This window comes from Carlito syrichta, unplaced genomic scaffold (assembly GCF_000164805.1).
Source record: "Carlito syrichta isolate Samal-C Ts95f unplaced genomic scaffold, Tarsius_syrichta-2.0.1 Scaffold142890, whole genome shotgun sequence".
In the NCBI taxonomy this organism is placed as follows: domain Eukaryota; kingdom Metazoa; phylum Chordata; class Mammalia; order Primates; family Tarsiidae; genus Carlito; species Carlito syrichta.
Genome location: NW_007086986.1, coordinates 2428 through 27098, shown reverse-complemented (window position 1 = coordinate 27098; position 24671 = coordinate 2428). Strand labels below are relative to the sequence as shown.

Sequence of the window (24671 nt, the reverse complement as noted above, 5' to 3'; positions counted from 1 at the left end):
GGCTGCGGTGGCTGGGAGCGGCCACTGCACTCCAGTCTGGGCGACAGAGTGAGATTCTAATTCCAAAAAAAAAAAAAACCTCCTATTGTGATAGGTTGAAATTGTGGCCAATTTCAACTATCACCATGGTGTCAGTTGGCTAGCAGACATCTGAAGATGCAGCAGTTCACTAGCTCCAGCACCTGACGAGCTGTACCATGGGGAAAATTTCCCCCCCCCCCAAGTAAAGCAAAATCTTTTAAAACCTTATTCAAAGAGTGGTATGGGGGTTGGGGTTCCCAATCCCACTGGTCAAAGCATACAAAATTTCAGTTACGTAGGAGGAATAAGTTCAATAAGCTCAAGAGATCTGTTGTATAGCATAGAGACTATAGTTAATAACAATATATTCTTGAAAATCACTAAGAGTAGATTTTGTTTTCTCAACTCAAAACATGGTAAGTATGTGAGGTAATGCATGTTAATTAACTTGATCCAGCCATTCCACAATGTACACACATAGTTCAACGATCATATACATGATAAATATATACAATTTTTGTTCATTTAAAAATAAATCAGTTTGTCCAAAAGAGTGGTATTCAGGCCAGTGGCATCATCATTACCTTGGGGCTGATTAGAAATGCAAAGTCTCAAGCCCTACCCAGCTCTGCTCAGTCAGAGTCTACATTTTAGCAGGATCCCTGTACATATTAAAGTTTGAGAGGGTCTATTTTAAATCATGGTGCTAGTTCTGTCCTCTGTGATGGCTGCTGACCAGTAGTCTAATGAGATCACATATATGGTTTGCAAGCCCTATTCTCAAATAACTGACTGAAATGAGTTCGTGCTTATATCCTTAAGCCCCAGCCCCTGTCACCCTTCCATCGTCCCACTCAGCAAACTGCAGTTCAAGTTCAGTCCACCTCTGCTAACATACCTGGGCTGCTAAAGAAAAATCACAGATTGTGCCTCTACAAATGTATGGTCTCTGTTCTCACTGTACCCTGCCCTGGAATCCCCTAGTGTCCCCTGCTCCATTCCATTTGCACTCATCTTTTGATGCAGAAGCCAGTTCCCAGAACAGTGTCTACGGACAGTAGAGATGCAGTAACTGGATGAAGTCTACACTCAGCATGGCTGTCAGCAGTTCTCCTGCAGCCCCTCTTGACTGCGGTGGCTTCTGGTCTATTCTTACTGTCTTAGAGAGTCCCCAGATCTCTGGTCCATTCAGAGTTTGTATTTTATTTTTAATATTTGCCCCCATTATTGCTGTTTATTTAGTGTGATGCATGTGCTCAGTTCATCCTCTTGAAATCATTACCTTTCCTTCTTCCTGGATAACTATTTCAGACTTGCCCATTCTCCTCAAATCCATACCCCACCATCTTGTCTGTCACCCTCAGAAAGAAAATTCAAGGTCAGCATTCAAGAAACCTCCCACCTCCCTGCTGCCTGATACTAAACATCCCTGTATCTGCTTTCCTCTTGCTGCGGAAGAGGAACAGCCCTTGGCCCAGCCTACCCAGCCACTCCTGTTCTCCCAAGTCGTCACTGAACATTTGGTTTGCCTCAGCAATGGCCCTGTTAGCCACTCTCCCTGTGGCTCCTGTCCACCACACTCTCCTGGTTTTGTTTTGTTTTTTTTCCTGCCTCTGGCTACTTCACAGTCCTGTTTCTGGGTTTTCCTTCTCTGCCATCCTTAAAAGGCCCTGTCTTGGCCCCTAGTCCCTTCTCCCTCAGCTCACAGCCATCTCTGCTTCCATGTCTTCAATTACTATCCATAAACTGATGATTTCCAAGTTTGCTTTCTCTCCTGATCTCTAGAACCATCTATCCAGTTACCTACTAACACCTCCACTTGTCCAAAAACAGAAATCTCTGCCCTCAGTCCTTTCCTTCTCCTGGGCTTACACCACCTCTGTGTGTACGAAGCCCTTCATGACCAGCCACTGCCCTGTCTCCAGGCTCATCTCTTGCTGCTCCGGGTGAGCTCTAGCCAAGCCGAACTCCCCAGAAAGTCCCTAAGCACACATGCGCTCTTGCCCGCCAGGCCTCTGTGCATACTTTTCCTTTTGCCTGGAATGCTGGAGGGGCTCCCAAAGCCCCCTCCTCTCTCTGTTACCCCCCCTCAAAATAACTTGACTAATTCCTGCTTAGCAGACATTCCTTTCAATATTGCCTTTTCTAGAAAAATAGAATTTTTAAAATAAACAAAACATTGACTTATTCCAACTGTTTTGTGTCTAGGTAAAGATATAACTTAATACAAAAAAAAACCTTTTTAAATAAACACCTGTGTACATATTAAGTACAATTTTCTCTTTAGACTTTTAACTCTTTCAGTCACTATTTAGCTAAACCTTTTCTTTCTTTTTAGTATTCTCCCACATCTGGTATCAAAAACCTAGGCCTTTTACAGAGATCCTGATCCCTGTTTAAAGGATTCTTGACACATCTCTGTTGTAGAAGCCCCCTTGTGCTGCTATTGACCCTTGTGCCCACTAAGTCAGCTCTCAGTGGACACTCATCCCCATGACTGTCGCTTCCTGCAGTCATGGGCTCCCTGTTTGATGCTCCTTTACAATCACAATATTAAAAGCAGGAAAGAGGCTTCATCTTTCTCCATCCCTTTGATAGTCTGTTCTCCGCCAGAAGCATCTACTCCTGAGGAGCTCACTGTGGGCTCACTCTTTGTCTCTTACCCTCTGTCATATACACATTTTACTTTCTGATCTAGTTCACCCAAACATATAACCCTTCACAAAAATATTATAGGAAGTGCATTCTAGTACTTCTATTTTATTTCTTTTTTCTTCTATTTTATTTGTTTTTAAAAAATGCAGTTGTGACCCATTACACTGATTTCATAATACATTGGTGAATTGTGATCTACAGTTTGAAAATCAATGCGCTAGCTTATTCTGCTAAATCCTCTGTTTTCCTGTTTGTTTATTAATTATTCAGCAGAAAAGGCTTTAAGATTATTTTCAGCTAAAGCTCTTCCAAAGGTTTGTCAGAAACTACTTTTACTTATTGAAAGGGCTGAGCCTTTATTTTTTTCCTTCTTAACCTGAAAAACATTTTGAACGTTAGACACCATTTTTAAATGGTCATAAGAAGGTTTCAGTAAGTTAATTAACAAATACCTGCTGATTGCCAGTGTTTTGCCAAAGATGACCAAAAAGCAGTGTGTGTGTGTGTGTGTATGTGTGTGTATGTGTGTGTTAATAACATCTTTCATTTCAGGACTGTAGAAATTAAGCTCTCAGTAAATGTGAGCTATTGTTACTGGAGTTAATCAGATATGCACCCTAAGCCAAGTAGCTCAGTGTGTTGGAGCCCCTCTCTTGGCTTTAGAATTAGCTCTTCAATGGGCCTTGGAACTCCTGCTTGTCCCAGTACTGAGAGCTGGGAACTTCTTCATCCCAAAGCTGCATTTAGCCACCTCCCATCACAGGATCAGGTGGCAATAATTGCAGCAACCAGTGCAGTGAATTAATTCTTTAATCTTTTAGACATCCCTACTCTCTGGTCAATCCCATATTCCAGTAATTGATTTATCAGTGTTCACTATAAAAGCTAATTAAGCACACTGGACTTTGCAGACATATCAGAAGATATGGCAGTTAGAATTTTCTGCATCCCCCAGATTAAAAACATCTATAATTTAGGGAGGAGAATTTTACCCAGTCCAGCCCCAGGAGCTGATAGATGCAGCCTGGTGACCTGATTCCTCACAAGGCTGTGGAAATAGGAACCGTAGTCTTGCCCTAGGAAAGCTGGAGAAGTGACGCTTCCATGTGCTGTGTGGGCCTGTCAAGTCCCTTTCCCAGCCCTGAGATTTTCCGATCCTAAGTGAAAGGTGAGCCTCCCCTATGGGTCCCGAGTTAGCCACCCTGTTCCTATCCCTCAGGGAGAAAGCAAACTTGGAAATCATCAGTTTATGGATAGTAATTGAAGACATGGAAGCAGAGATGGCTGTGAGCTGAGGGAGAAGGGACTAGGGGCCAAGACAGGGCCTTTTAAGGATGGCAGAGAAGGAAAACCCAGAGGTCTTATAGGATGAATATGCCGCGTTCACAGGACCAGTGTGACTCATAGCCCCACAGGTCACATTCCCTGCCATGCACAACCACCAAGCTGCTTTGATCTTTCCATGGAATCTTCTCTCCTCTTCTTACAGCCTCTCCATGACTCAAATGGGAAGAGTTACAGTCTTTTGGCCTCCTGAGAGTAAGAATCTCTCTCCTCTCTGGGATGCCCAGTATGGCAGACTCAGTCTTGATCTTTTTGCTACCCCTCCAACTTCCTGGATCCCATTCCCCCTTCTCAAGACAGGCAAGGGTGATTTATCTAATTGGACTTTCTCACTTCTGCAAGGCATAGCTTCTGGCCTGGTCTGGCTGTCTTGCCAAAGACTCTACACTCCTCTGGTTAATATCTCTGCTGGCCTACTAGTCCTAACATTGCCCTTCTCGCTGCAGAACCAGGCTCCTGGGCAGACAGTCATCCAAGCAACCTAGCCAGCATCTAGGCCTCTGCTTTACCTAATTTTCTTCCTTCTACAGCACTTACAGAAATGCTTCCAGTGTCTTCTCTCAGTGACCTCAGTGGCCCAGCATTCTCTTACTGTGGTTGCAGCCGGCAGGCAGGCTCTCTGTAGGCATCTGCCAGTTTCTTCCACAACAAGCTGGGGGGAAATAAGTGAGACCTGGTTCCTACCCTCAGAGAGTAAAGCCCTAGAGGAGGCCGCAGTGCTAAATGGGGGTCTGTTCCCCCCTGGCTCCTATCCCCCACTTCCCACCAGTACTCCCCACAACTGAGCTGGAGCAAGCAGAAGCCAGGATTGCTCCTCTGCCCATAGGGCTGGTCTTTCCAGGAGGCAAAGACAAAACTACAAACTCCCCAGTAATGGGTGCTGAGGGTGGGAGAAGAGAGTAAGTCCCCAAAGGCACAGAGACACCCAGATACAGAGCCCAGTCCCACCGGCAGGTCTCTGCTCAGAGCAGGAAGGAGCAGCTGCTGCTGGCGAGACTAGGATAGCCGGTGGCCGCAGCAGGGGCAGCATTGTTGGTGTTGCTATTTGTGTCTCTGCTCAGTGTCAGATTGCCTATTCCTAGCTATTTTCCACTGGTAGGAAAGGCCAAATCTGAGAGGCCTTTCAGTTCCCAGCAGCAAGCTACTGCATTGAGAAGACTGTTTGTTTTTCCTTTTTGGTGGGATCGGGAAGTCCTCATCAAGAAATGGAGGAAGCCTGTACCCTGGGCAAGTGCCTTTCCCTCTCCAGGTTCAATTTCTTCCTCTCTAACACAGTGGGAGAGGGAACCCAATAGGTGAAGTGTAAATGTTTACCTTCTATACCGTGATGTCCTTGCCACTGCACTGCTGTACCGACTCCTGTGTATCACCTCACTTATGCCTCCCAACGATAACAGTAGGCACACCTCCTGAGGGACTTGTAGGCTTCAGAGTCTGCTCACACATAAATGTCCTTAATTGTCACAACACTGCCAGATACACATTCTCACTCTGGTTTACAAAGGCGAAAACGAAAGACTTAAAGCAAGATCATAACTGGAAGATATGGGATTGAAATAACAATATCTGGGAAGTGTCCAGTTCTTAAGATCCTACCAGTCTCACCTGGTCAGAAGGGTAGGAGTAATATCAGTTATTCTCACCCTTTATTCAGAATCAGAGGAGATCCCCAGCAGAGGGAGGGGATTCTGACTTTCAGGGCCTGCTTTGACTGTAGTCTCACTTCCCTGCTCAGAAAGGACCTATACACCACACACAGGCTCCTTGTCATGGTATTTCTACTCTCCTACAGGCCTTCCCCACCTTCCTCTCCTATTGACCTCCCATTCCCCTTCCACAGTAACCCTTCTTATTTCACCTTCCCCACCTGCATGCAAACATATGATCCCAGCATCCCCAGCACATGTCATTTACCTGGCTCTGCCATGTGTCGGTCAGCCATAAAGTGACCACTGCTCTACCTCTCTGCCCAGTCGTTATTTTAGACCAAGCTCACCTCCTCACCTCCTGTGTAATACTTTCCCTGTCCATGCAGCATTCTCTCTCTCCCTCCCTCACTCCCTCCCTTTCTCTCTCTCTCTCTCTCTCTCTCTCTCTCTCTCTCTCTCTCTCTCTCTCTCTCTGAGTTTCTACACCACTTATTCACTGGACACCTGGCCCCTGGGCAAGTAGTGTATGTTGCCTTTTCCACTAACTAGCAATGATCAATTCCCTTCTGTATGTCACTGGGGAAGGGCCAGCCCTGGTGATTCCTTCAGGGAGGGCCCTCACCCATGTGGCCCTGGGTATGTCTTGACCCAATTCCAGTTCCTTGGATCGAGTCGGATTCCTCTTTATTGCCTCTGACCACCAGCTTTCTTCCTGCCCAGCATCTAACACTGTGATGAGAGCCAAGCTGAGCCTCGGTTAATGTTTGTTGAATGACTGAATGGGTTTTTGTGCCTCTGAGAGGTAAATAAGAATCAGCCCAAGCAATGGGAATACTTATTGTTACTTTCTGGCCAGGTCTCAAATCTAATTCTAGGTAGATTTTTGTCCTCTCTCTCCCCCCACCCCCTTCTTCCCTAAGGTTACTGGAAGCCCCAGCCAGTGGCAGAGCTGTCATGGGAATCTAGGGCTGAGGAGCTCCCCTGCATACTTCTTAGTTGCCTACAGTTTACTTTCAACCCTTCCATCAAGGCACACTGATTCCTATCAATAAGGAGGAAGTGCCAGTGTGACCTCACTGGCAACCCTTCAGCATCCCCTTTCTGGGTGCTACCACAACACAGAGGCAAGAATTACTATGGAAAAATACAGACTTGGACAGAGGGGTAGGGGGAGGCTGCTGGACCCCCAGAACAAAGGCCTTCCTCTGGAGGCATGAACATAGGTCAATGTTTAACTGAAGGGAGGATTTCTCTCTGTTCCTCCTCCTCTGTGGAGTATTCACCTTTGACCATTGACCTTTTCTGTGAGGTGTGAGATCTGAACAAAGTTGAACGTGGTCATGGATGGCTAGATACCCACCTTTCCTCCTGCCCCCACTTCTGCCATCTGCCTTCACAGAAGATGGCCTGAGGTATGCAGCCCACCCCCTAGTTGTGGCGACTGGCAAGAAAAGAAGACACACATGCCCACAGGAATGAAAGTTGGCCATGACCCTCCGACCCTGTAGAATGCAGAGACTCGACTCTGAGACGCAATAGGCGTGCTGTACTAAGGCCAAGCCTGGCCAATGGGAGCGAGTGCAACAGGAGGAGGCATGTGGAGTCCCCACACTAGACACGGCTCTCCAGACTCTGGCTTTGCGTTCTTTCTTCCTACCTACTCCTCTTTCCACTCCTCCCCTGCCCCCAGGGACCTGTAGGCCCACTGCATAAGACATTCTTTATGCTGCTGGCAGAAGCCCCCAGCACCAATCTTCACAGCCCCCTGCCTCCCCCTCGTATGTTTTATTTAGTGCAATGTGGTCGCCTGCAGTTTCACCCCTCTGTGTGCCTCATTGAGTTCGGGGAGAATCGCTGTCCAGTGCCTTCATTTGCTCAGGATGACTTTTCCATTCTGTGCCTTCCGTGTGCATTTCACTGGAATTTTCCCATCGTCTCCAAGCTCCAGTTGGCTAGAACCAGCGTGCCATCTCCACTTTGATGTGTGTGACTGTTTGGTGCTGGCCTGAGGGTGGGTTGAGGGACTGGGGGCTAAGCCTACCAGGGCCTCACCTCCATCCAAGCCTGGGCTGGGCCTTTGGGAGGACTGGGATTTCTTTGGTTTCAGACTTTGTTCGTGCTGAAGCCACTGAGAGCTGAGCATGAGTATGTAGTGAGTGCCTTTGAGCTAGTCTCCGTGATCCTCCCCTAAGCAGCCCTGCCACACTGCCAAGCGGCTTTGAACTTTCAGGCTACTTTCCAAATCCGCAGAACCCCAGAGGAGGAAGAAACCCTGAGGGGCTTTATCCTCACATCCTTCCCTGCCCCCAGCCCTGTGCAGTAGGCATGACTATAGGAAGTCAGTCGGCTGGCCACGGGAGGAGCAATAGAGGAACGGATGATACCTGTGTCAGCTAGTGAGAAATCTGTGGAACCCTAGTTGGGCTGTGCCAGGAACAGGCCGGGAACACCCCCTGCAAAGCTGCCAGTGGTCAAACCAGATTCTGATCTCTCTTCACCTTGATCTCAGCTCTTGCTGCTTTCTTAAAGGTCCATCTTGTCATGCTCTTTAAAGGAATATTTTATTTTCAATACAGACACAGCCCTTGATGTAGCAGTAAAAAACTTCACCCCTGAGAGACACATGGCTGTGAAGTGCTTTGGTATGTAACACGTAACTTCCTGTCTTTGCCTACATGCAAGGGTTTGTCCCACTGGTCTTTTTGTCCCTTGAGAGAGTGCCTTCCTTCCCACTTGTGCCCAGGCTCAGGAGGCCCTGGAGTGAAGGCAAGAGGTCAGCTCAGACAGCAGGTCCTTTCTGGCAAGGGACTGGTTTGGGATGGGGAATGGTTGCCATCCTTCACCCAACAAGAGTTTCTTTGACATCGCTACTCCCTGCCCCCCACTCTGAAGATGGAAGTCAAATTTTCGGACTCTGCTGTGCAGAGCAGAGAGGTCACTAGGCTCTAATGCATTTACCATTGACTGCCCCTCTTGTAGTGCGTCTATTAGTGAGTAATTTGATTTGTACCTATTCATTTGCAGTCCCTGCAGGAGCCTGGAGCTGGCCCCTAGTATAATTGGTGCTGTCTCTATTTTTACATCATTAGATTAGCCCCGACTCCTGGCCACTTGTTGTCTGCGCTTGTCTGTCCATTTATACAACCTAATGTAACACAAAATTCATTACTGATCACATTACTTTCAACTCTGAAGCCAGCCTTGTGATAAACATTTGGTTAACCCCTTCCTACCCATGGGAAGGCTGAGAGAACAAATGCACTTCCACCCGACAGGCAAATCAATATCTTAATACACCAAAGTGGAATTGCATTTCTAGATTTGTTATTCCTCCTGGAGGAGCAAATGGAAAGGCTCGTCTGAGCTGGCTGAATTGAATAATGAATAGAGCCCCGGCACCAGCAGCCAGTCTGAGAACGCAGCACAAAGACAAACCCGGCATCAGCCCAGCCTTTTCCATCTGGACAGGCGGCGGCACCACAGCAACTAATTACAACTGTGCTTCTCTCCAGTCACAGTGTGGGCTTGAGAGCATGGGCTGGGACCCTAAATGGGGGCAGCCCCAACTCCATTCCTTTTTCTAGGCTTGGCCAAGAACTGGTCTCGTTTCCTTAAAAGCTTATTCACTGATGTAAAGGCTCCCAGACACATGGACTGACACTAAATGTCACCAAGAAGTCTATTACTGAACTCAGGTTTGCCATTTGGGAACAAAGACAAAAAGCTATTCCTTTTCAGAGCCAGGTCAGTGATACTGGGATTGGTTGGTCCACACCAACTTGCGTGCGTGTGCCTGTCCCGGGGCGAGCATTCTTTGGCATACAGATGCCACCGTGTGCGCCTGTACATGGTTCTGATTCTCTGGTGGGGATGTTTGTGAGCAGCATGTGGGACTCTACCGTAGGAGCTGGCCAAGAGTCTTAAAGGGACCTCAGCACTGTGCTGTTTAATCTAGAAGATTCTCTCCTACTCCCACCTGGTCTTTCCCTCCCCAACCCCCATTTGTCTCTGGGTAGTGTCCACACCCACAAGTCAATAACTTGCAGGACAGTTTGTTTCAAAAGGAAAAATACTTCCACTTATTAAGAAACTCTCATAAAAACTGTACCACGATGATTAGAAAAATAGGCATAGAGGAAGTAGAATGGAACCCATTACCATGAAAGTCATAAATCCCTGAGTAAAAAGAAACCATAAGCTGAAGATACTCAGGTGGAAAAGGAAGCTGGGAAAGGCAGCCCATTTAGGGAACGTTCTGCTTGGAATTAGGGGAGTCCTGAGCTGGAGGCTGAGGAGGATAGGCACTGAAGCCTGGGGTTAATGGGTTTCCTTCAACTGAGCAGGACATGCTCCCTCTCAGAAGATTGCACCTCGGACCCTGCTGTCCCTTACCCTGTCCAGAGCCCTTTACAGGCCAGAAGTGACAAGCAATCCTGTGAGACAAAGGGGTCACAGGGACTCCTTGAGAGGCCTCAGGTGCCACTCTTGGCCCTGTCATTAGACTGATTCCGCCAACATTTCTCATGCCTCTCCTTCCTGTATGGTAAGTGAGGGGACTCAGAGAGAGGGGCACCACCTTGCTGTAGTCCCAAGGCCCCAAGTTGAGAGGTAAGAGGTACAGGGCAGTTGCCTCCCCCTACCCTGGGCTGTAGGGCCATGCCTCAGGCACAGGGGGTTCCTTGACCCAAAGACCCCAGGGCCATGACTCTAAGGAGCACTTCCTATTGTAAGGAGCCTTGAAGAAGGGATTCCCTCGGCAGGGTATTGTAAGACACCCCTATATCCTAGCAATGGAAGGACACTGGTGTACCACTGAAGTGAGCCTGGACACAGTGACTGTCTCCTCAGAGTCAGGGGAGATGCTTTCAGCAAGAGTGGGGGCACTAACCTCCCCCACCCAACCCCCAGTGCACTGACTTGCTCAGCTGCAACCCTGCAGCTTTGGTCTCAGCTGTTAATCCTCTCAGGTGGGTAAATGGAACAGTTGGGGGAGGGCTTTGTGTATCCCAGCTAGCCCCAGCCCCATAAGCTCTAGAAAACAGATAAGAGCACAGGCCTTTGCAGAACAGGACAGACCAGTGGCAGGGAGGAGAGCGAGTCTGCCGGTGGAATGAGAGACTGTGATTTCTTAACCTTGATGGAAAAGGGGGAAAGCCACATCTTACCAAACTCTTCCGCTGCGTCGTAGAGAATTTAATTACATTTGGACATTTGAATGAGAACCAGATGTGGCGCTGGCCCACAGGCTAGCAGCGTTCAAAGAACAGCGGCTCTCCTGTGGTCTGCAGGCCCCATGCTATCACTAAGGCTGGAGGTTGGCTTGGGAAGATCCCTGCCTGGGAGTGGGGTGGGGTCTTCCCAGCTTCATGACTGGACTTCAGGAGACAGGCGGGTCAAGGCCAGCTGCCAGGCACCTGGTGCCAAGAGAGACTCCAAGTCCTGTCTCCTTTTCATGGCTGTGCAAAGTCAGACTCGCTTGCTGGTGCTGAGACGACTCCTTGACGGGGCCCACTCATTGGCACCCACACACAAAGAAGGTGTATGGCAGCACCTGGCCATTCTCCATCACCAAAGGCACATCTGCCGTGCTGCTCAGCTCTGAGTCAGTCTCAAATGGCATCTTCCAAGGCTCTGCCCCCAGGGGTGGTGTTGAGGACCTAGAGCTATCAAGGGCGTTTCAGCCCCGCTCCTAGATGAGGAGTGCTTCTCCAGAGCCTTCCATCTGCTAAAGACACCGGAGGCTGCAATGCTTGTTTTCTAACCAGAGGTCTTGCCCTTGTGTCCGATGTGGCTTCCTCTTCTTAAAACCCCTTAGTGTGCTTGTCTCATAAGAACTGACACACCCAGTGAGGTTGCTAAAGCAGACCCTCCTCTCCTGAGGTAGATGAGAGGTGAAGTGACTGACGGGTCTGTGACAGAACTGAGGCCACAGCAGAGTCTCGGCCTCCTTCCATGGTCATGTAAAACTGCAGGTTAGGGCTTCCCTTGCAGCTGGCTGGTGGTAAACATTAGAACTAGGGTCAGATGAGCTGGGTCAGCTCAGCCTTTTCTGCCCCCATGTATAGTATGTGGTGACAGGAAGTACTCCGCCTTGGTCAGGATTTAAAGTTACACAAATGTAGTGGGCACTGAGAGGGTCGCTGGATATGAGGTTCCAGTTGAGGTGGTCTGGGTGGGTGATCCTTCCACCTTCTCCTTTGAAGACGTGAGGAGGCCTGGGTAATGTGGGTTTCCTGGGAGTGAAATGTGTGGCTTTTCTGGAGGGAATTGGCCCCAGCCCCCAACCAGGCCAGTGTACCCTCTGGCTCAGACCCTACCCACCGCCATTGTTCTTCCGCAGTTCAAAGGCTGTGAAGGAGAACTTGGGTGGGACTGGGAACTCCCCCTGCAATTCCAGTACCACCCTCTCAAGCCTCCCTGGCCCCACAGTGGGCTTTATTGGAGAGGGGGCAAGTGCCATAAGGGACAGGCATGGATGGTGAACATGGGGCAGGACACCAAGAGGGGCCCTCCCTCCTGAGTGTTCCTCACTCCTCAGGCCTTTCTGCTTCTCCTTTTCCTACTTTTTTTGGGGGGGTGGTTTGGAGTTTCACTCTGTTCCCCAGGCTGGAGTACAGAGGCACACTCATGGCCACCACAGCATCGAGCGTCGACCTGCTGGTCTGCAGCTATCCTTCCACCTCAGCCTTCCAGGTAGCCAGAACTACATGCACACACTACCATGCCTAGCTAATTTATTGTAGAGGCGGGGTCTCGCCAAGTTGCCTGGTCTGGTCTTGAACCCATGGGATCAGGCAATCCACTCTCCTCGGCCTCTCAAAGTGCTGGGATTAAGGCTGAGCCACCAAGCCCAGCCCCCTTTCTCATTTTTATTCACCAGCATTCCAACACACACATCTCCTGTTAGCATGCCCTTGTCCCTGCCATACCCATCAGGGATTCAGGGATCCAGCCTATTTCTAAGCCACACCTCCTGGTGTCCATGCTACACTGGCCTGCTGTTATAAACAGGGCTTCCAGAGGCCTGAGAACCTTTTCCTCTTTAGCTACTGGAAAGAAAGGGAGCTGGGGAGGACAGGTGCCATGCCTTCCCCAGTTTTTTGGGTGTAAGAAAAGGCACAAAGAGGGCCTTCTGCTTGCCTGTCTCACAGTCTCCTTTAGCTGTCACTCTTTCCAGGTGTTAGTCATGACTTTTACCTTCTAGGGACAGTGGATGCCCCGGGAGCATCTTGACGTCTCCTTAGCCTCGGGTCTTCCCACAAACCCTTCTGGGGCACCTGTGCATGGCCCCAGAGATGTACCTTCAGTGTGTGGAGCTGAGAGGGTGGGGGCGTTGGGGTGGCAGGATGAGCCATGTGGTCTTGGCCTCATTCTGCAACAGCGTTCTGGGTCTTAGTATCAGCACGAGTCAGGAACAAAAGCTGGGCGAGGAGGAAAGAAAGTGTATTCCTGGGAGCCCCGTGAGTTGAAAGAGACTCCAGCCAGGAAGGAGGCCATGCCAGTCCCCAGGTTGATGACAATAGCTCTCAGAAGCCCAGGTTATGTGTGGCAGGGATGAGGGGGAGGTACCAGAGCCTGTGGCCCACTCTGCCAGGGATCTGTGCTCAGACTTAGGTGTTAAGTCCTGGAGATAACAGCAGACCAGAGTAGCCCTGCTTCTCATCTGCTCCCTGATTCCAGCAGCCCAAGCCAGGAACATGAAGGAGCCTTTCATCCTCAGCCCTTCGGCTTCTAGAAGCTACCGTCCTTCCTTCCCCCGGCATGCCTGGGAAGGGAACAGAAACCCCTGCTGGAGGAGGAGACTCCCTTCCCTGTCCCGCCAGCCCCTATCCTCCCAGGATGTCACTGCTGGTGGGCAGAGGACCCCTGGTCTATTGGTATCTCTGCAAGCCCTGAAGCCTGAGGGAGGTGCCTGAGGGGGAGAGGAGCCCCACACTTCAGGGTGAAGCCTGGAGGGGGCAGGGCAGTGAGGCCCGGCAGCCTGGGAGGTGGGTATGCTGAGAGTGTGGTGGGAAGCAAGGCTGCCTTTAACTGCTGCACTTTTCACCTCCTAAAAAGTGCCCTGGGGGCTGAGGCTGGCTCCAGCCCAGAGTGTGGTCTCTGACAGGGCTGTCAGGGTTTCAGAGGCAATCTCAGCCAACTCCATCTATGTCTCACTGAGCAGGCCCCGCCTCCTCAGCCACACTCTGGAAGAGAGAGCAGTTGTTTCCAGGCCCAGGACTGGTGTCAGACAAGCAGCCCCAGCCCTGTCTGCCAGGGCCACCTCCTAGCTGGCATCTGGGCCATCTCTCCAGGTGCCAGCACCAAGAAGCTGCCAACCCTGCTCAGTCCCCATGAGATTCATTCAAGCCTTCCCACCACTCCGCCTCTCTCTGCAAGCCCCGTTTTGCATAGCTGGTCCAGGCCCTGTTTGCAGGCCTCCTGTTGACAAAGCTGATAGCTGGGAGCGGACCCCACTGGGACCCACTGGTTGAACTGGTAGCAGTACTGTGGTCCCTGTACTCCTCCTCATGTATCCTGTCAAGGGAAGATGCTGAAAATTCCTGACCTCTTAACGAGAGGACCACACACACGTGCCACTCCCCACCCAAGAACCCTCAAGCACAAGGGGTCTGAACTGTTCTGTTGGTTGCAAACCTCCTTGGAGCCAGGCACTGGGCGAGATGGGGCAGTTCGGCTGTGCTGTGCAGCCATCCGCTCCCCTGGGCTCCCACCGAGCCCAGCCCAGGCACGGGCCTTAACCACAGCCCCTGCTAATGTGGGAGAACTGGGAGGTATATGTAGGAGGGAAAAAAATCAATGCATGTCATCAGGCTTGGAAATTTATTTTCCATCTTGGAAGAGGCAAGGAGGGAAATGAAAAGCTGTAAACACATATCTGCCATCTTCTTCCCTGAGCCATTTCTTGATTAAAAAGAAAGAACTTCCCAAGCTCCAGTGGAGGCCACTGGTGAGGGCCTGGGCAGCAAACACACCTGCTGGGGAGAAGGCTAGAGAGGGACCCTGAAGTCCTATGGATCGTCACAAGGCCTAATCCAAATGCAACAGTAATAGTAACTCACATTTGTTGACTGGAAGCATACACACTTTGTGATGCACTCTACATGCATTATTTAATTTCATTTTTACAACCAAGCTGTGAAACACATTGTTATCCTCACGTTCAGGAACCTGAGGCTTGGAGATCTGAACTTGCCCAAAGTCTCCCGGGTCGCAGGTGCCCAGAGCCTGTGCTCTTAACCACTTCCCTAAACTGCTACCACCAACCTGGGCAGATGCAGCTCCTCCACTTTCTCAGTTCTCTGGGGATGGGGGAGGGGGTAGGATGGCCCCCAGGGGAGCATTCTCCCTTCTCACTGCTGGGAGTAGGCAGAGGTGCAGGGTCAGGCTCACTCTGAGGTGTAATCCAACTCCCACTAGGCGGTTTGGGTGGGTAGCTGGGCCCATAACAGCGCCAGCGAATCCCTGTAGTGAGCATCTTGATGCTCGTGGATATAGGCCTAGACGCTCCTCCTCTTGTGGTAGCGGAAGTGCCAGGGCTGCCGGAGGCTGGACCCGGGGACCCGGGAGCCCTCTTCCCAAGCGTGCACGCACACACCCGCACGCGCACAGCGCTGCCCTCACTCATCGCTCTCAGGTCCAGAAACTGGCTCCCCTCTGAGTCCCTGGGACGTGGACTCCCCTGATGCCCCACCTGCCGGAAGCCAGAGGAGCTTCTCTCAGGGTTTCTGATTGGCCAGATGTACCCACGGCCTGGAAGAGAGCTGGAGAACGCCAAGCCCGAAGTAGGACTTCATTTCTGGGGCTCAGTGTGCCACCCCTGCCCCAGGGAATACTCTGCTCACCATCTCCCACCCAGAGCTCCCATTGTGGGCTGAGGGGCCGGGGCTTGTTCTGCATGGCCCAGCTCAGGAGTAGGGCCACCTTGTGGGCAGCCATGCCCTTGCCTCCTCATGCAGACTGGGAACGACCCCTCCCATGTCTCTTTGAGCACACACTCCCAGGTAGCTAGGCTCTCTTTAACAGGGTCAGCCACCTCTCGCTGCCCCTCTGGCACCTTTGAATGCCTCCAACCTTCATATGGAGTGGTGGCAACATGAGATCACACTCACTCGTGCCTTATGTACTGCATGAGAGCTGAGGCACCCCCTTTGAGCCATTGCTCATTCACCATCCCTGTACCCCTATGACCCGGCTCTCCTAGCCCATGGCATGGAGGGGCAGCTGTGAGTAACAGGCCCATTTTCCAACAAGAGCCAACAGGGAAGGGTGGACACGGCAGTGGTGGGCATTGGGGCCAGTCATAGTGTGCCTGGAGTTGTCAACATCCTGCGGCCCGCACCAGCACCAGTTCTGTCAGGTGGTACACAGCCCAGGACTGGTGCCTCCTTATTCTTCCTTGGCTTTGCCATCTGCCAGATGGAGATACAGCACTAAGTCCCTGGAAAATGTGAAGTCACATAGATCACTTACCTGGGAGCCCACTTGTCATCCCCGACCCTTTGGGGCCTGGAGAACAAGCTCTTTAGAACTTTTTCCCACTGATCAGACTCTCCATACCTCCAAGGGGGGGAGATTCCTGGGATGCTTCCCTCCTGCCTGCCTCAGAGCCCCAGGCACTGTCTTCTGGGCCCTACAGGTTTCTGGCGGACTTTCCCCAGGCTTCCTCCTCAACTGCAAGAGAGCTGCCCAGACCTGGGGTCGTGGGGGCTGAGGAGGGCGGCAGCCAGAAGCTAGGCCACTGAATTAGAAGGCCCAAAGGTGTTCCTGAAAAGTCCAGTCGGCCTCCTGCTTCTCTTGCAGCAGACTACCTGCATGGGGCCCCTTCTGGCACTGCATGGCCACAGGTCCCCGGCTCTCCCCCCGCCAAAGCTACTCCTTATGCTCAGTATGTGACTCCTGCCCACACCCCCACGAAGGGGGTCTTGGCTCCGTCACAGCAGTTCCATCTCTGGGGCCCCCAGGACTGATTGGTCCCCTACCCGTACACATGCATGTCACAGCCTTCCTTGACTGCAAGCCTCCCCTCCTCCCAGTGTGACCCTGTGCCTTCTGACACTGCTCCACCTGCTTGCAGAGATCAGTGTACTACTCAATCGTTGTCCATATCTTTTCCAAAAAGATTCCTCAATGCTTTTCTTTTCACAAGGGAAAAAAAAAGGAAAAAAAAAACAATGCCAACAGCCCCAGCCCAGCGTCCGTGAGCAACCCAACAGTAACAAAGCATGCGCTCGGGATGGAGGAAGGTAAGGCCACACGTTTCCATTGCCGCTTGCTCCCAGGGCTGGGCGGCCGGGGTGCCTCAAAGGGGGGATCTGTGTGCACCCCCCACTCCCCACACTCTCGCTACTGAACGATGGAAGAAAGGCAAAGGGGTTTGAGAGGAGGCATGGAGAAGAGGACTCAGAGACAGGGCCAGGGCCAACAGGCCCTGGTTCTCTCACTGTCCCTGCTGAAGAACGGGCCCCATGCTCCTTACCACATCACTCATTCATGCATTCATGCTAGAAGTGTGTTTGGAGCACCAGTGATTTTCTAGATCCTGTGATTGCCACTAGGGTACAGAGATAAGGCACAGAACCCACCCCAGAGAGGCTGTCCCCCTGGAGGGGTAGACACACATTGAGGGTGAGAGGGCCTGGGCTAGGAGTCTGCAGAGAGCACAGTGGGGCCTGGCTGGCTCTGCAGAGGCAGACCAGGCTCCCAGAGGAATGGACGTTTGTGCTGAGCTTTGGAAGATGAGTAGTTATGGGGCTCAGGGAGCCTGTGAAGGGCTTTTGAGTCAGAGCAAGTGTACAGGCCCAGGGCCCTAAAGCAGCCTGGAGAGGGCCAAAAGTGACACGGGTTTTTTACTTTGGTTCCCCCAATATAATAATGGGAACAAGAGTGAGTTGGGCCCGGGGGGCAGGTCACGGAAGGCTGTTTTGTAGTAAGGACAAGTTTAGACCCTCCCTGGGGACCGTTAGGAGCTATTGAAGGTTTTTAAGCAAAGGGAAAGCAAGATGAGGTTTGTGCTGTTGGCAGACTACTCTGGCTTTGGTGTGGGGGTGAACAAGAGGGTGGGGTCTGGAGGTCAAGAACCCACATGTGCAGTGCAGGCATCACCAGGGCATTGGCAATAGAGCGATGTTCAGCAGAGCTGTGGCTACCCTGGGATGTGGGGGTGAGGGAGAAGGCCTGGCACTTCATCTTACTCAGGCCCAACTGGTGAAGAGGAAATATGAACAAGGCAGCTCCCAAGAGCAGCAGATTCATCCTGTAAGCCCCTGGGCAACTATCCCTGCACTGTCATGTGATGAGCTGGAGTGCGTCCATGAAGACTCATGTGGTGGGGTCACTGAGGCTGTGGGGATGCTGCTGGGGTCTGTGCCAAGAGGCAGTGGGGGTGCCACGCTTGGTCCCGGGCTCTGGTTTCCTCGCCTTCCTTGGCTGTGTGGATGTGTCAGCATCTTGCATCGAGGTCGTTGGGGTGTCCCTCAGCGCTGTCCCCATCCTAGTGGCCTTTCCTGCTCCTTCATCTGGGGCTCTCTTCCTTAGGCCTGGTGTCCAGCTCCTAAGGAAGCCCCTGCTTTTCTTGCTATGCCGATGCTCCTCTGCTGCCCTCCTGGCCCTGCTGTTAGCGCCCCCTAGTGCCGGGATGGCCGTGCATGAGGGCAGGGGCCTCTGGAAGGAATGGGGCCTCAGAGATCTCCCACAAACTCCTTGGCTTGCTTGCGGAGAGCAAAGGGACTGGAGAAAGGTCTCTTGGAGTCTGAAGTGTCCGTGTGGAATCCCCAGGCAGGGTCTACTCTTGGCTGTCTCATTCTCCCCTCACCCCCGGTGGCACAGTGGCCTGTACTCCCAAATTAGAGTGATACTAAAGAATGAACAGGAAGAAAAGATTCCACCCAGAGGCCACCTGTCTTATTTTCTATCTATATCCAGGTAACTCTCTACTTTCCCAGGGTCGAGGCCCAACAGGATTTTGGAGATCAGGGACATAGCCAGGTCCCCAGCCTATGTCTGCAACTCCCCTCCTGCCCGCAGTCCACAAAGAGATTCTGATAGCTCACTGTCCAGCCCTGGCCCCACGCTTGGGTGGTGCATCTTAGGGGCCCTTATACCTGGACCCAAGTGCCTTCCTTTCCCCACTCCATTCTGTGGCTGCTGCTTCTGGGCAGCCTCGGTGCTTTGGGGGTGGCCTGTAGGGAGTGGGGGTCCATGGCTAGTTACTGGATGACTGGTGGTGGCAGCCTGGGAGTGAAGGCCATGACCCCTTCACTCCCTAACCAAAGCCAGCTGTGCCGCGCGTGTGGAGGCAGGGGGCCTGGGGACGGGCGCAAGCTGCAGATCAAGGTCTCGCCAGACCAGATGAGTAATGTTTGAGCACACCTTGCTGTTTCAGATGACTGCTTTGAGGTCTTACACTCCTCACTTGGACAGGCCAGACGCCCTCAGTCACAGCAGGCTCACTTTGAAGAAGGATAGCTTTCAGGTCACCTTCAGAAAGCCAAGAAGAATTTATTCTTCCCTGCATTGAGGAAGCAGGGAATTGTATTCCCAACCCGCCTCCCTCAATGGTTGCCTTGGGTCAAGAGATTGTAGGGCGATTTAGGTGCCTATATATGGGTCAAGTCACCATACCCAAGAGGGCAGCATGGATGTGCAGGGACCAGAGAAGGAGAGGAGAGGGTAGGAGCCTCCCTGCCTCCCTGCCTGCCTTTCGGGTTGACAGTGAGCATATGCATTCTGAGAGGCCACCAGGAGACTTGGGGGCCAAGAAGAAGGGAGAGAGGAGGCACTGCAAGCCAACAGGGACCCTCTCTCCATTCAGCAGGCCCCTCTCAAACCAAGCATTCTCCCATGCAGGAAGATGAACACTTACCAGGAGGTGCCAAAGATGGGCCGGGGCCTGGCCCGCAGGCAGGTTGTGTGAGTGAGAATGAGTAACAAGTGAGTGACAAAGCCAAGGTGGAAGCTCTTGGGACAGGTGGGGCCGGAGAGGAAGCAACAGGTCAGGCGGGACGCTGTGCACCTTCCCGCATCCTGGCTTCTTCCACCCACCTCACCTGTAGATCTGGGACAGAAGGCTGTGAAGCGGGAGCATGCTGGCTGAGTGTGAGGATGTGTGCTGGTGCAGGCACAAGCCCTGCAAACAGTCTGGTCAGGGTGGCCAAACTCCTGGCCTGCAGGACTTCCCCCAACCAGGAAAAGACTGTGGTGAAACACTGGAGTCTGCCGGTCAAGGGGCTTCTCCCTCCCCCGACTGAGCCTCCCTGTGACGCAGCTGCCACCTGCCCATCCGGGGAGCAGGTGGGGATCCCCCAGCAGAAGGATGTAAGTGGACCCAAAGTGATGCCTCAAGGCAGGCAGCCCGGCCCAAGGTGTGCCCCCCACCTCCAGAGCCCACTCTGACCAGAGCCGGCCCTCTCCTCTGTCTTGCAGAACTTCAGCGAGAGGGAAGCATCGAGACTCTGAGTAACAGCTCAGGCTCCACAAGTGGCAGCATCCCAAGAAACTTCGATGGCTACCGGTCTCCACTCCCCACCAATGAGAGTCAGCCCCTCAGCCTCTTCCCTACTGGCTTCCCGTAGGTACCAGCAACCTGCTTCTGACTGGCCGGCCCACTCCCCTGATGGAGGAGGGGAGAAGCCCCTCTCTGGTCTGCCCTTCAGCCTCGGCTTCTCTTTCACCAACCATCTTCCCAAGCTTAGTGACAGCAGCCACCCATCCTACCTGGATCGAGAAGAGACCCTTCTCCCAAGCACCTCGGCGCACCCTGGCCTCTGCCGCACCTATCAGTGGGGCTGTGGCCAAGAGAGACTGCGGAAGTTTGGTCCCCTTCTGTGTTTGCACATGACATCCTGCATTGGATCCGCTTTTGTATTTTTTAACCGTCCCCTCGGGGGCCCTGGAACAGTGACCAGATCTTGGAGCCTGGGTGGGGAGAGGGTGGATGGTCCAGCCGGGCACCTTGACCCTGAGTGGACAGTCTCAGCTCCAGCTCACTTGTGGCTGTGACACACGCTGCCCCTTGCTCCCCTTGGTCAGCTCCCTCCAGCATGGGATGAACTGAAGCCCAGCGTATTAGGGAAGGAGGAAGGAAAGCGACGCCTCCCCTTCCTCCTTTCTCTCCCCATCAGCTCATGGGAAGAATCTGTCCTTCTTATCTTTAAGCCCTTTTGCCCTGGTCCTGTACTGTTCAGTGAAGGAAACTGTGGTTACTGAGGCCCTGTCGAAAAGTGCACGTCTTGTCCAATAAATCACGCTGCAATTGGTGTCCATCCATGAGTTGCCGGGGTCAGGGTCCTCTACAAACACTGAGCACAGTCCTGTGGCCTGTGTGCCCAGGCTCCCAACACCCCCTTCCAGGTGCAACTGGCAGCAGGGGGCGGGGACACAGAGGGTTGGAGTCAGTGGAGGGAAGGAACGGGAAGGAGAATTTTTGCTCTGGGATTTGGGTGGGGTCTGACTCAAGTCCATTCTCCAAGCTTCTTGCCCGTTATCACAGGCAATGAATTCTTGGGGTGCACAAGCTTAGACCCTCCCGGGTTGTGGTAGTCAAGGCCAGTCAGGCCTTGCTACGTGCTGGTGGGTTGCTGTGGGAAGGAGAGCCTGGCAGAGCCTCTGGCCTTATCTTTGGGGCACCTGGAATGCCTCTCTTTTCAAACTCAGAAGATGGAAGGGCGGCCAGGTGAAGGTAGGTATCTCGTGAAACCTGGCTGGAACCCCAAATGACAGGTTTTCCCTACCATTCCTGATGTTGCCCCCCTCCCCCAATTCTGGCCCTAAAGTGAATGGCAACGAGGAGGCAGGAGCAGGGGGAGAAAAAAAGGGGTGTATTGGGCAGGAAGGAGACTAACGCTAGTCCTGGTCCCCCCTTCCCTGTCCCACACGTCCTAGAAGCCTCAGGGAGGCCTTGGAGATAAAAGGAAACCCACTGAGCCAGGTGTGGTTTGGGGTGAAGTTTAATGGAGCAACCATGGACGAGTTGAGTTTACAGGCAAGCAGGCCGTCCCACGCCACCAACCAGCAGAGGTAGGGCAGTTCCTGGGGCCCCTGCCCACTTCAGGCACACCCCACCCCATTCCTGATACCTGAGAAGAGACTTAATCTTCAGTTCCCTCCACCACATCAGTTGGGCACGTTGGGATGGGGGCACCTGAATTACACTAGGCTCTGCAGGCTGAGAAGATGGTCCTGCGCGGGGTGGTCTAAGTCAGTCCCTCCTACCCAGACACCTGCAGCATAAGTCACATGCCGGAACGAGGCAAGCTGGGAACATGCCAGTGGGGGCTGCGAGGAAACGGCAACTTTTCTCCATTTTGCTGAGTTGGTTGCTAGGCCTGGCACCACCCCCACCCCCATCCCCCAGCTACAGCAGTGTTTCAGTCAAAAGGGACAGGGAGGAAAGTGCCACCAGGCTGCCTGTGCCCATGCCTGGCTCCCTGGTGATGGGTTCAGAAGCTCTAAGAAGCATGAGCCCCTCTGAACTTACTTCCCCCCCCCCCCCCCACATGGATGGGGTAAAGACCTTGCTGCCAGGGTCTCTCAGTCATTCAGGGAACTGGCTGGCAGCTTAGAGTCAGGAGTCCTCCCTGGCCCGCCCTTCCCCTCCAGCCAGGGCAAAACAGCTGTGGCCTCCTCCAGTCAGGGAAAGTGGTGGGTGTCAGGCTGAGCTTGCAGGACAATCTGGTTATTCATCTGCTCACAGTCAGGGCAACTCTTTGAGTATGTGGGGGAAGGGTAAGGATAAGAGAGGCCAGATAAGCTGGCCCCATGGCGGCTGCCACTGGAGCTCAGGTTATCAGAAAGGCCTTGGGCCTGGCCCCTGGCTAATTGGGGAGGTTATGGACCCTGCCATAGCCTGTAATCAGCTGAAAGTGAGCGCTGGGCCCCAGGGTGGGGGAGCCTCACTGCCCTCTGGCCCCGGAGCAGGCAGCTTCCTAACCTCTACAGATAACATCCAGGACAATCTCCGAAACACCCTCAGCTTCAGCGGACTTCACGATGGCATCATCTAGGAGGTCATCAGAACATGAATCTAATTGTGGCCGGCCCAGGTGACCGTGAGGAAGCCATGTGACCTCCCTGATTCTCTCTGTACTACCTGTTCAATGGGCAAATTACTACGAACCCTCTCTCAGTTGATGGAGGAAAAATATCTTCATGATCTGGAAAGAGACTGGTGGACCTTGGGTGTAACCAGAGGTGAGGGTGTTGTCTATCATTGATTGGAGAAACGGCTCAGCGGTCCCAAGGCAAATTCAGGCACACAAGCACAAACACCGGGGCCAGCTCCTCTGTAAACAAGCACTGGCAGGCCTAGTAGCCACCCGTCAGGAGTTGGGTATGGCTTCTCAGTGCTAATTTTCTATTTTCACAAATCAGAGACTCTAAACTAGAAGGTACCTAAGAGCAGGGTTCAGTCCTCATTCTTTGCAGATGACAAGTCTGAACTCTGGAGAAGGCCAGGGCCTTGCTGGAGGTCACTAAGTCACATGGCTCATCAGCTGACCTCTGTCGGCACCTTGCTGCTTCCTGCCCTGGCTAGGTCCCTTAGAGAACCCTGGATCTGAGCTGGCCTCCTATGTCCTGTGCCCCCATAAGACCCAGGTCTCTGATTCCACTGACTCACATGCCTACTCCTTCAGGAGTCACTGGACTTTGCAGCTGCTCCCTTGTCCCTGCAGACCTGTGAAGGCAGGCCGACACACACACACACACACACCAGCAGACCTAGTACTGGAAGCTCTAGAGGCAATGGAAGAGGGCATCCTATATGCCTTGTATGCAACCAAGAGCCCAGTGACTGGGTGACCCTAAGTCCCTTGCACTGTCGCCTTGTTGCATGAACAGGGTGGGGAGCTTGGCAGCAGTGGTCTCTCAGGAGTGGACCTTTTAAGGTCCCAGGGTCCTAGCTCTGCCACCAGCAGCTGTGTGGCCTCGGGCAAATTACTGCACCTCTGGGCCTCACGGTCCTTGGTCCTTGGCTATAAAAGAGAGAGGTGGGGAGAGGGGGTGTGCCCCCACAGGCAGGGAGACAGCCCAAGCAGGCACAGGGGAAGCTGTAGGTCACAAAGGCCAAAGGGTGGCTTGAGAGGGAGCGCGTTTAGGCCATGGTGTAGGGTGGCAGAGGCGGTGCAGCTGGAACCGGGACTGTGGCTCCTACCCTGCTCCGGGGAATTCCGGCCCCGCTTTCCGCGAATGTGTTTCTGAAAGCGAATCCAGAGCCTGGTGAGCGCGTGGAAGCCCCGCCCCTCTGTCACAGGTGGGTGACAGAGGTGGGTCCGTCCTGAGGGTCTCACCTGTGCTCTGCCCTCTCCCTCAAATCACTCAGCAGGGTGCCCTGTTCACGCTTCCGTGATCCCAGACACCGCCATCCATGGTGTCACCCCTGCACGCTCACGCACACGGCTTCCCAGTGGCGCGCCTACACTGCCGACCCCGGGGTTCCAAGCGTGCAGCCGCGGACCGCACCCCCGAGCAGGGCGTAGTCCGCTGCTCCCAGGGCTACGGGATCCCCCCAAACTCTGGGGAAGTCACCCAAAGTCCGGCGGGGACGGGGCCTCGGCTCTCGGCCGCGCGATCTCGCGCTCGGATGCCGAGCGACGGCCCTCGAGGGCCTGGGCGGCCCCGGCCCGTGGCAGCCGGGCCGGGCCTCGCCCTCGCGTCAGCCTGGACGACGAGGGACGGGGCCACGAGGCCGTGGCTGCGGAGGCTGTCCCCGAGCCGCAAATGGAGTGAGGGGCCCGCCGCCCATCTTGGCGTAAGGCCGGGCCACACCGCCACCGGGAGGGAGTCGGGCCGCCCGCTCTCCCGCGTCCCCCGCCCCAGCCCAGCCAGTTGGCCCGACCCTGCGCGGGTAATTGGGACGGGCGGGAGGCGGCGGGCGGGCGGCGGCTCCAGAGAGACTGCGCGCCTGTCAGCCGCAATTTGTTTAAGTGGACGGGACAGGCCGGACCGCTGCGGGCTGGGGTCACCGGGGCCGCGGCCCCCACCCCCGCCCGACCCGGGCCCCCG

General features: G+C 53.2%; 1 protein-coding gene across 1 annotated transcript in view; it reads left to right on the top strand.

The window, feature by feature from the left end:
• The window catches only part of LOC103251428 (breast carcinoma-amplified sequence 3-like), a 24378-nt gene extending 3446 nt beyond the window's left edge, over window positions 1-20932 (top strand). Inside the window, exons 2-3 of the mRNA XM_021708545.1 lie at window positions 8246-8311; window positions 20094-20932. Coding sequence (XP_021564220.1) covers window positions 8246-8311; window positions 20094-20242 — 215 coding nt within the window. The 3' untranslated portion in view covers window positions 20243-20932. The remainder of the gene's footprint in view (window positions 1-8245; window positions 8312-20093) is intronic.
• The last annotated feature ends 3739 nt before the right edge of the window (window positions 20933-24671 follow it).